We start from the raw sequence: 10853 nt of genomic DNA, 5'->3' as shown, positions 1-10853 counted from the left end.
ATGTGGTGTTTGTTATAAAGATTAATGTGGTTGTGTCCACAGACGGACAGTCTGGGACTAGTACGTCCTGTTTTTTTCCAGTAACATGACTATGACCTTCGTTCATAAAGTGGATGGCTTTTTGCTGTAAATATCTCTGACGTCTTAGAAGATATAGGGTCAAATATCAAAGCAGCGATACACAAATCACCATAAACACAATACTGTGTAATACAAAGTATCACCAATCTCATAAGTTACTTAGAAAACTACATTATTTGGCAACACAAAGGATTTTACTTCAAAGTGCATTCAGCTTCTTGTGAAGTGTCTTAAATGAAAACATTCTCTACATTTTTGAGAAAACCTTGAAATCAAACACGTAAAGACGTTGATAGTGTGAAGCTCAACACTCCCCCCTCCAAACCTGTAACGACGCTTGTTTTTATGTTCAGACTGATGTGATCAAATCAGTTAACACACTGAGAAAATGCACAATAATACACGACAGCATCGATCACCCTGATTAAACAGATGTTTTTTTCTTCTGAATCAAGAACAAAACATACTTCCCATTATTGACACTGCATTTTAAAATGATTAGGTCTTACCTGGTGTGAGCGATGAAGACGAGACAACCAAGATGAGAAATGAAGAGTATGATGTAAAAATACTGAAACAAAGCACAAAAAGCAAAATAACACTGATGTTAACACTCCGTGTTAAACCTATGGAGCAAAACGCAGCAACTAAACCTCAACAAACTGCTCTCAATGACTGTATCGACAGTCTGAGTATTGGATGCTGCTAAAGTGTGTGTGCGTGTTGGCAGGGGTTTGGAGAGAGTGTGTGTGTTTGTGTGTTCATTTTATTCTGTGCAGCCCCCATTTGTTGAAGCCAGTGTTGGTGGAAAGTAACTACACAGACTTAAGTCAGTGCTGTACTAATCAAAAGTCTCTGAGGTACTTTCAGTATTTCAACGCAGTATTTTAAACTGCTTTGATTCTTTACTACAGCGATGTAATTACAGTTTAAGACTTTATATAAAACATACAAGCTGATCCTATTTATACTATAAATGCTTTTATAATCTGATACATGTGTTATTCTACAGAGGAACCACTAGGGGGAGCCATGCTAAACGCTGTAGCACAACCCTCTTCACTGTATCTGACTCCAGCTTGAGCTGCAGCAGCTTTTCACCACTAGATGACTCTAAAAACACGTTTCCTCTCCCAGATGAGCATCAGATTTAACCTGAGGCTGCACTTCACCCAACACATCTCTGTCTAGATATTGTGAGTGTTAGGTAAATTCTTTTAACAAATAGACTCAGAGGACGAACTTCGGTAAGATTATATAGAAGTTTTACTTGCAAGGAGTAACAGTCACACAGCACCTTGGTACAGCATGAGGATCACTGGCTGCCTAACACATCAGTTTTCATGGAAATACAAAAGGGAGGGGATTTCTCTCAGAAAGACATCTGGGCCCTTATCAAATAGTCAAGGTTAGAGCAAACTGTGCTCACTGAGAGCAACAATTATATTTCTACAATGCACAATAGGCCCCATTCAGAAGTGCTTCAGTTATACTAAAGTCAGGTGGATCAGGTCATAGGAGGTCACAGGAGAGTAAACATTTTAATTTCTCTAACAGTGAGGAATCTTCTTACCTTCATACAACCCATAATAAATAAGATACAAAAATCAGTTTGTGATCTGCTGCATAAAAATTATGAGTAAAAAAATAATAATCAAAAGCAACAAGTCCTCATGCATGGGGGTGATCATGTTTATGTTCAGGCTGTTGTTTTCTGTCCTAGTCTGACTCATAAAAGCAGCAGGTGATTCTTTATTTTCCCATTAGCTGTTGAGTATTTTCCCTGAAAAACTTTTATTTTGAAGTGTCATGTGTGTTTATGTTATGGCAATTTTATTTCTATAGCACTACTTACTACAACCTTTATATAATAACTAAAAACAGCAATAAGACAATAAAAAATAGAAGCAGTAAAACCAAGAGAAAGGAAGAAGGAGGGTAATGATAAAAAAATAAAGACACCATCTTGTTATCTGAACGTGGAGAATCCAAAATCATGCAGCGGCTCCTCGGCACCTCCAGCAGCAGTGGCCTCAGCTCAGTCTGTCCACGAAATCCTGCACAACAGTTTATCTTCAGTTAATGTCTTTTTTTTATGGCAGTAGAGAGATAAACTGCAAAACCCTGTGGTTCTAATCTTCTCAGAACAAAGTTAAAGTGTGTGTTTCTTCTCCACTTTGTGCCTAAAGGTAATAGTCCAAAAACTCAAAAACACAAAACATACATTAGTGTGTCTTCTACCTGATGGGTTAACCTGTTAACAATTTAAAGCCACGTACACAACCGAGCTGATGCACAAACAATATATCACTTAGATTCTTGTCTTTTCGATGCTATAAACCGTTTCAAGATGCAATAAAATAGCACACACACCTTTCAAAAAAAGCTAAATGCTCGAAGTGTGAAGAATCCCACAAAACCTGATTTCAGTCCAGAGTTTTGAATCAAAAAAACTTTTATTTCTGTAGGATCCAACTTCCATAAATATGTAGATGTTAGAGTAAATGAGACTGCTGGGGCAAAACATTCAGTGTTACCTCCACAAAGAACGTCCATCCACAGCTGCTCCTGTTTTAGACCCATTTTAAAAAGCAATAATTATGTCAACATGTAAATGGTTTTGACTTTTACTAAGCGCAGAAACCTCCAGCACACAAAGATTCAGGTCCACAAACACAACATCTCTGAATCTGAACTGATGGGGCCCAGTACTGCACCTGGGGTGGTCTCTTGTTCACACTGACCATTTAGACACTTAATTATTAATGTTTAACCAATTTAAATATCATTTAAAATATTAATCATAATGTTAATCATTATAAAATTAATGTTTTAATGCTGCAGGATTCCCAAAGCCTCTTCTCACCACAGGAATGATTCAAATGTACTGTCACCTGTTTGTTTTTTTACCTGCCGTGTGTGTTTCCTACGCGGGGAGCAGCCACCTGGATGGACACCTGGACACTGACGTTAATGGACGTGAAGCACAAACAGCAGTCATCCAGGCTGCTCCATCTCTAATCCCCCACTAAACTAAAAACATCCCCGGACACCGTGACTGTGTCCTTCTCAACGTTAACGCCAAGTTTTGCGTGATAATCAAACGATTCTCGCGTTAATTGGCTGCACCTGACGTTGGAAAATGTCGCGCATGCGTAATAAGGTCTGTTTACAATTAGACGAATATCCAGATGATTGTCTGATGTTAGTAAAATATTTAGTATTAAAAGTCTCGGTATGTGGCAGAGCTGCCTTCATATAATTTTATATTTGAATTAGTAAAATAGCAAAACTAGTAAACAGGATGTGCAGTACATGAACAGGATGTGCGGTTATTGTTAAATTACATTTCTGATGAAATATTTATATTTCTCTCATTTAGGCGACATTTTATTTCACTTTGTTTAAGATCAATATTTAGGCTCTAAATCAAATCACTTTAAACATCCAGTTGATCAAAGTCCTTCACATAAAAGAAAAAAATAATTCAGCAGTTTAATATAAATAAAATGATCAAAAGAAAGTATCAGACTCGACAATGTGTTAAAAGCCAAATAAAATAAAAACATTTTAAGCAAAGATATTAAAAAAAGCCAAATCTGTAGCTGCTATATAAGGAAGCACAGTGGAGCAGTGGTTTTGTGTTGCCTCACAGCAAGAAGGTTCCTGGTTTGAAACCCATGGAAGGGTGGGATCTGGGATAAAAATCAAACCGTTGATCATCATTGTTCATTGTCTGAGGTGGACATGAACATTAGTGCCACACTTTATTCTGAACCCTCCACTCTCCTCGTGCTCGAACGCCTCAGGTAACTTCTCACGTTCTTTTCCATTTGCTGTGAAATTCAAATCACAGCCGTCTAATTGTGTCAGCACGTTGCTGCTATTCCCACTTTTTAATTTGAGTTTGAAATGAAAGCAGGTGTTCAGGCAGCCGAGCAGATGAACGGGCGAATTCTCTCCTCTGCTCATGTCTTTCCTCATCACCTGCTCAGACATGAGCTTTCGCTCCCTGCTGCTGCTGGATACAGCAGCTGTGAGGGAGCAGGTGACGACTGAGGCTGAATTTCTGTTTTCCCTGCAGTGGCTCTAACAGCTTCAATCTGATGCGACAAGTTGTAGCACCACATATCTGTTTCCATTACTTTGCTGAGCTGACACACAATTAGGTCACAATCTGACGGCCTCACGACTCACGGGGCCTTTAAATGAAATAAAACAAAATAAATGTTTAGCTTCAGGTGCACGTTAATCTTTCATCCATCCATCCAACATCTAGACCCGCTTAGTCCTTAACCAGGGTCATGGGGATCTGCTGGAGTCTATCCCAGCTCTCTTTGGGTGAAAGGCAGGGGTACACCCTGGACAGGTCACTGATGGGTTTCAAACCAGGAACCTTCTTGCTGTGAGGCAACAGTGCCAACCACTAATCCACTGTGCTGCCCGTTATTAAATGATTTAGACTATAATCTATTTGTCAGCAGACTTAAGGACCTGTCAAAGTGTTGATTATTGTTTCTTTCTATCAATAACTTTAAACCTTTTACATTTACAGCTGTTTTGTCTTGTTGAACAGTTACAGATGTTGAAATGTCTCCAGCGCTGGGCTATAAACTATGTATTGTTATATACTATGTACATACTGGTAATCTATTAAATCCATCACTTTATATAAGTCGATATAGGGACTAATCCTTAGTCTCATTGGTCCAGACGCTGAACGGTTTTGTGCGCGCCAGACAAGACTGAGACTAGTCCTCTGGTGTGATCTGTGAGGGGGGAGCGAGCACAGTGCACAGAGAGGTGCGGGTGCTAAATAACCTGAAGAAGTGTTGGTTGATGAGCTGCGTCGCGCGTTTTGGGGCGGTGATGTCCTGCGCGTCTTCGCGGTGCGTAAAGGCGATCCGGCCACAAAACAAAACCTCTTCCCACCATCGCAGCAGCAGCTTCCCCTCCTTGGAAGAATCCACTCCAGGAACAGGACCCTGGTCTGTTTTACCATCCAGTTCACCGAACACTCTGATGCCCTGAAGATGGACCTCGACTACGGCGCCACCGATTGTAACGTCACAAACGACACAAGTGTCTCCAACAACTGCAGCCAAGGCTTCAACCAGTTCGTCCAGCCGGTGTGGCAGGTCGCGCTGTGGGCTGTCGCCTATTGCAGCATCGTTGCGGTGTCTGTGGTCGGTAACGTGGTGGTTATCTGGATTATTCTGGCGCACAAACGCATGAGGACCGTCACCAATTACTTTCTGGCAAGTGCGGCATGTTATGTACATAAATTATTACTTATCAGATATTTTCTCAAAAAAAAAACGACAAAATAAACTTTTGTTTTTCTTTTGAGTTTTCTTTGGAGAAACTAGACGTGAAATTTAAAGATGGAATCAATAAATCCTATTGGCTGACTGACTTGGTGGTTAAATTGCATTAAGAGATATTTCATGTGAGGATGCAAACACAATGAATCCCTGCATTTTATTAAACCCACTTCCTATCAGAGCTCTATGTTTATTACTGATCAGGACAAGCCCCTTTCTCTTTCTCATTCACACACCAGAGGCAGATTTTTATTATTACTGCCCCCAACACCTTCAGTGTGTCTCAGGTTGTTGTTTGTTTAAAGCACATGTGGCACAATTTAAATGTCAGACTGATCCTCACTGTTAAAATGTGTTCGGGACTCTAACAAACAGCTCCATGAAACCTGATTATATGTCTGTGTGTATTGTGGCAGGAGCTGCAGCTGTAATTCTGCCAATCTGTCACTGTCTGCAGGTGAACCTGGCCTTTGCTGAAGCTGCCATCTCAGCGTTCAACACAGTGATCAACTTTGTCTACGCTGTTCACAACGACTGGTACTTCGGTCAGATTTACTGCCACTTCCACAACTTCTTCCCCATTGCTGCCATATTTGCCAGCATTTACTCCATGACGGCCATAGCTCTGTACAGGTGTGTGTGTTTTCTGCAGGGACTGCACAGTGTATGTATGTACATGAATATGCACAGTGAAGCCTGATGTGCCGTAGTGAAAGAACAGTCGACAAAATTAAAGTCGACAAAAACATGTGAAATCAAAGATGGATGGGTCTTCTTCTTTGCTCACCGCCCTGAGAGTGTCCACTGCTGACTGGGAGCTAATTTACACCAACACTAGTGATTAGAATAGTTATTGCATTTATTCATCTGTAGCACTGCTGCTACCAGGACGGAGTCCGGCACCATCTTTGATTCTTCATAGTTTGTCTTGACTTTTGTGGGGGAGACCTTTCTCTTCACATATCTGCAGCCCTGTGGTACCTAAGTCTACAGTTCTGGACCAGGGAGGGATATTTAGGATAGTACTGGACTAATTGACTAATTCACATGTAAACTACATGAAGGGTCAAGCAGGTATGACCTGTCATATTTTATTTTGGACTAAAATGCCGGGAACAATTAACTGGCTAAAACATCCATCCATCCATCATCTGTACCCCCTTACTCCTTAACCTGGGTCTCAGGGATCTGCTGGAGCCTATCCCAGCTCTCTTTGGGTGAAAGGCAGGGGTCCACCCTGGACAGGTCACCACTAAAACAGTTCAGCTGTAAATAGACTTCACACAGTGTCATCCTTTCTAATAAACACAACAAACAGCTGTTGTGCCTTTTCCAACAGGTCGAGGATGTTTCTCATCACTAAGTATCATTTAAAAAGTGAAATGCTACTAAACAAAATGTTGTGTTTGTTAGATACATGGCGATTGTCCACCCCCTGCAGCAGAGGCTGTCCTCTACAGAGACCTGTGTGGTGATCACTGTGATCTGGATGCTGGCTCTGCTTCTGGCCTACCCTCAGTACTACTACTCCTCCACCAACCTGCTGCCTGGACGCACAATCTGCTACATCCAGTGGCCAGAATACACCACTGTGGACTTCAGGAAGATGTGAGCACAGCCGAAAACCAGGCCTTTGTAAACCTGAACCCACAGAAAGTTCCTGAAAGTTTAATTATTAAAGGATTAGTTCAGCATTTCCCCATTCCTGTTGAGGCTGCTCTAGCTTCTTTTGGTTGGTAATTTATTTTATTTACAGTCAAACTCTCAAAAATAAAGTTTCTGACTTAGCTGTTATAACTACAACTATAGCTGCTGCTTTAGTAGTGAGGCTGCAGTGCAGCTCAGCCAGTGTAATAATCTTTCCCTTGAGGGATTAATTGAGAATATGAAGAAACAGGCCCTGTAGCTGCAGAAATCTCATCTCTCATGTCTCATCAATTCCTTCTGAAATAACTCCCTGGAGTTAAATTTGATTAATTTGCGTCTAGAATTAATGCCTGCCTCCCTCACACACCTTCTCCACCTCTCTGGAAATTAAAGCATCTTTAATTCAGGGGTTCTGATTTGTCGAGGCAGAGAAAGAAATGAGAAATCATTACTGTGTCGGTGTGTGCATTGATGCGTCTGTCTGTGTAGTAATTGATGTGAACATGAAATGAACATGTAAGTCCATGATCTGACAGCAGACGGGTCTCAGAGTCATTTATTTATAGGAGCAACGAAAGATAATGGAATAATGTTTTATCTTATCATTTTAGAGTGCTAGCATTAGTTTTGCAGGTTTTTGTTCAAATTGGATAAATTAAATGTCGACCTGAGGATGGCTCTAGAGAGAAAGTTCTTTCAAGTCACCCTGAGGAACATGCACATCAATTTTTAATCCGGACTAAAACAGCAAACACACCACAGCCCAGAATGACTAAATGTTAGATCAAAGTGTTTGGGAGAAGTTGCACCGTTTGCTGACGATCTCTGTGTTTACATTTCACCAAAAAACTGACAACTTCATCACTCTCAATGTCATCTCACTGCGATGTGTCAAAATGAATAATTAGTTCCCCTCACGACATGTTCAGAGACCTAAAATAATCTGCTTTGAATGATGATTTGTGTCTATTTATCTGGGTAGAAAGTGATAAAACACCAACATCTCTCTTTTCCTTTGCTCTTGTTATTTTTAACCTTTGCTGCAGATACTATGTGTGTGTGACACTGCTGATCTACTTCTTGCCCCTTTGCATTATGGGATGTGCGTACACAACTGTGGGCATCACCCTCTGGGCAAGTGAGATTCCCGGAGACTCATCTGAACACTACAAGGAGCAGCTTATTTCCAAACGCAAGGTGCAGCAAACACACACACACACACACACAGGTCAGGTACTAAAACCCATCACTTAATTTAATGGAGTGTTAACCCCGGCATTAAAACAACAAAATTGAAAAAGATTATTTTAAACTCACCCCACGGCCCCGTCTCCGTGTTTTCCTGTGGCAGGTGGTGAAGATGATGGTCATGGTGTTGTGCACCTTTGCCGTCTGCTGGCTGCCCTATCATATCTATTTCCTGCTGCACGAGTTCTTCCCCGATTTGTTCGAGCAGCTCTACATCCAGCAGGTCTACCTGGCCGTCATGTGGCTCGCCATGAGCTCCACCATGTACAACCCAATCATCTACTACTGCCTCAACAGCAGGTAGGAGATCCACTGTAAAGGTTTTGCTGGTAAAAAGCCCTACATTTTAATGTACTGGGTTAGGGTCCCTAATTCTGTCATGCTGTTGAATCTGCAGGTTCAGAGCAGGTTTCCAGCAGGTGTTTTGTTGCTGCGTTGCCACTGTCACCAAGGAAGAGCTGCAGCTCAAGTCCCCCCGCTGCCTGCAAACACCGGCGTGTAGAGAGGAAATATTTCTATGATCTGAACCTCAGACGGCCGATAGAAGCACTTGGCCTCACACTGCTGCACTTCATTTTTCTGCGTAAGTGTGGCCTCAACACTTGATTCCCACGATGACCCTCGGCTTCTCCTAGCAACAGTCACGCCAAGTTGGGTTTTGACACTGTGTGTGTGCTTGTGTGTGTGTGTGTGTGTGTGTGTGTGAAGTTAGCACGTGTTGCACAGGATTAGCCTTTTGTTTCGACTGTGTGCAGGGCAGAGCTCAGTCTGCAGCATCCAGGTCACAGAGCTGCTAATTATAGAGGATGGGACAAAGGAACAGGAGACAAGTAAAGAGGCTATGAAGGAGGTGGAGGAATAAACAGGACAGGAAAACATGAGGAGCTTCACCACAGCGAGACATCCATGTGCTCAGATGCATCTCTCCACAAGCTGAGGACAGGGGGAAGTGGTTCGTCACTGGTGAGGACTGATGATATTTCAGCCTCAAAGAATGTCCACTCACAGTTTACTAGAGAGAAAGTTCTTACAAATCACCCTGAGGAACATGCACATCAAATTTTAATCCGGACTGAAACAGCAAACACATCACAGCCCAGAATGACTAAATGTTGCATCAAAGTGTTTGGGAGAAGTTGCACCGTTTGCTGACGATCTCTGTGTTTACATTTCACCAAAAAACTGACAACTTCATCACTCTCAACGTCGTCTCACTGCGATGTGTCAAAATTAATGACTCGTTTTACCTGTTGGACTGTTTTTTTCTTATGTGAACTCATACTGAGAACCAAATATTTTCCGGTCATGTGTTTCTATCACACCTTAAAGTTCAGCAGTGAAACTTTCAACAAAAACTAAAAACACAGACCTTTCCACATGTGGAGTTAAATTTTTACTTTTGGTTCAGGAAGGCACTTTGCACAGACACGTTCAATACATGGTCAAGCCCCTCTTTATTAAAAGGAGCCACAGTGACCTCTGACCCCTGGCAGGAGCCTCAGATCTTTATATATATATGATATTTGTTCTTAATGTATTGGTGAACTGTTATAGCTTATCCTATGGGGACGTTCTGTATTTATACAGCAGCCGTCAATAACAGGAGTCCACATGTGGAGTAACAGAAAATAATGTTTAATAAATGTGTACTGTATATATGTGTATATATTTACATCTATAACTGTGTTATGGTCCTTTAAACAGCTTTTGCATGTTTGTAAAATGTGTATTTTACTAAATCAGGGCATAAAATCCTTTCCTGTCTTATTGTCTTTCTGAGGGTTGTAAATCTAAATGCTGCTCCTGTTGTATGAATAAAGTTTGCTCTGTTGCTCACCAAAGTAATAATATCTCAAAACATATGAATGTAAATGCAAATATGTGGTTAAAGTTTTTGTATTTGTGAATTATGTAATACTCTAATTAAAAACAATGAATATTTGCTCGACCCCAATAAAACTTTTGACTTGCAGCTTTAAAGGGTCAGAGAAACTGGCCTCAAAATTAAAGTCTCCAGGATTTAATCCTCGTTCAAACTTTGACTTACAACCGTGCTGGTTTCAGCCTGAAGAACTGAAAGTCACTATCACTGAAGATAAAAGCTGCAGCACTGATAAAAAGGTCAAATTCCTCTGCAAGGTGTCCTCACTCATGACATTTTCAACACGACAGACGGGCGAGTGGTAAAAAAAGAACCACCTAAAGTGACATTCACCTGTAGTTACCTAAACTAGAACACCACAGAACAACAGTCCTCTGTCTGATTTGGGAACAGAAAAGGAAAAAGGGAGTTACTAATTTGTTCGGAGCGAGTTTGAGCTTCATGGTCATGACCCAGAAATGGAAACAGCTCCCGTGATGTAACCGGTGGGTGTATAAGTGCAGGACTGGTCAGAAACGAAACGGTCAGTATGAGCTGATGCTCAGCAGAAGCAATGAGAAAATGCATTGACCAAAGCATCACTCCTGATCACCTGCACCACCTTCATAGTCCACAAACAGTTTTTAGAAACATTCAAATCAGCCTCAGGCTTCTGAGAACAGACACAACTT

The 10853-nt window shown here is 41.3% G+C and overlaps 1 protein-coding gene across 1 annotated transcript; it reads left to right on the top strand.

Annotated features, from left to right (window-relative positions):
• Window positions 1-5114: 5114 nt before the first annotated feature.
• tacr1b (tachykinin receptor 1b) lies at window positions 5115-9162 on the top strand. Its single transcript, XM_026297837.1, has 7 exons — window positions 5115-5339; window positions 5863-6038; window positions 6819-7013; window positions 8099-8249; window positions 8404-8600; window positions 8698-8798; window positions 9056-9162. The coding sequence occupies exons 1-7, from the start codon at window positions 5115-5117 to the stop codon at window positions 9160-9162; spliced, it is 1152 nt and encodes a 383-aa protein (XP_026153622.1).
• Window positions 9163-10853: the final 1691 nt, after the last annotated feature.

Source organism: Mastacembelus armatus, chromosome 12 (assembly GCF_900324485.2).
Source record: "Mastacembelus armatus chromosome 12, fMasArm1.2, whole genome shotgun sequence".
Lineage (NCBI taxonomy): Eukaryota > Metazoa > Chordata > Actinopteri > Synbranchiformes > Mastacembelidae > Mastacembelus > Mastacembelus armatus.
The sequence above is the reverse complement of the archived record's forward strand: the minus strand, read 5'-3'. Positions and strand labels throughout refer to the sequence as shown.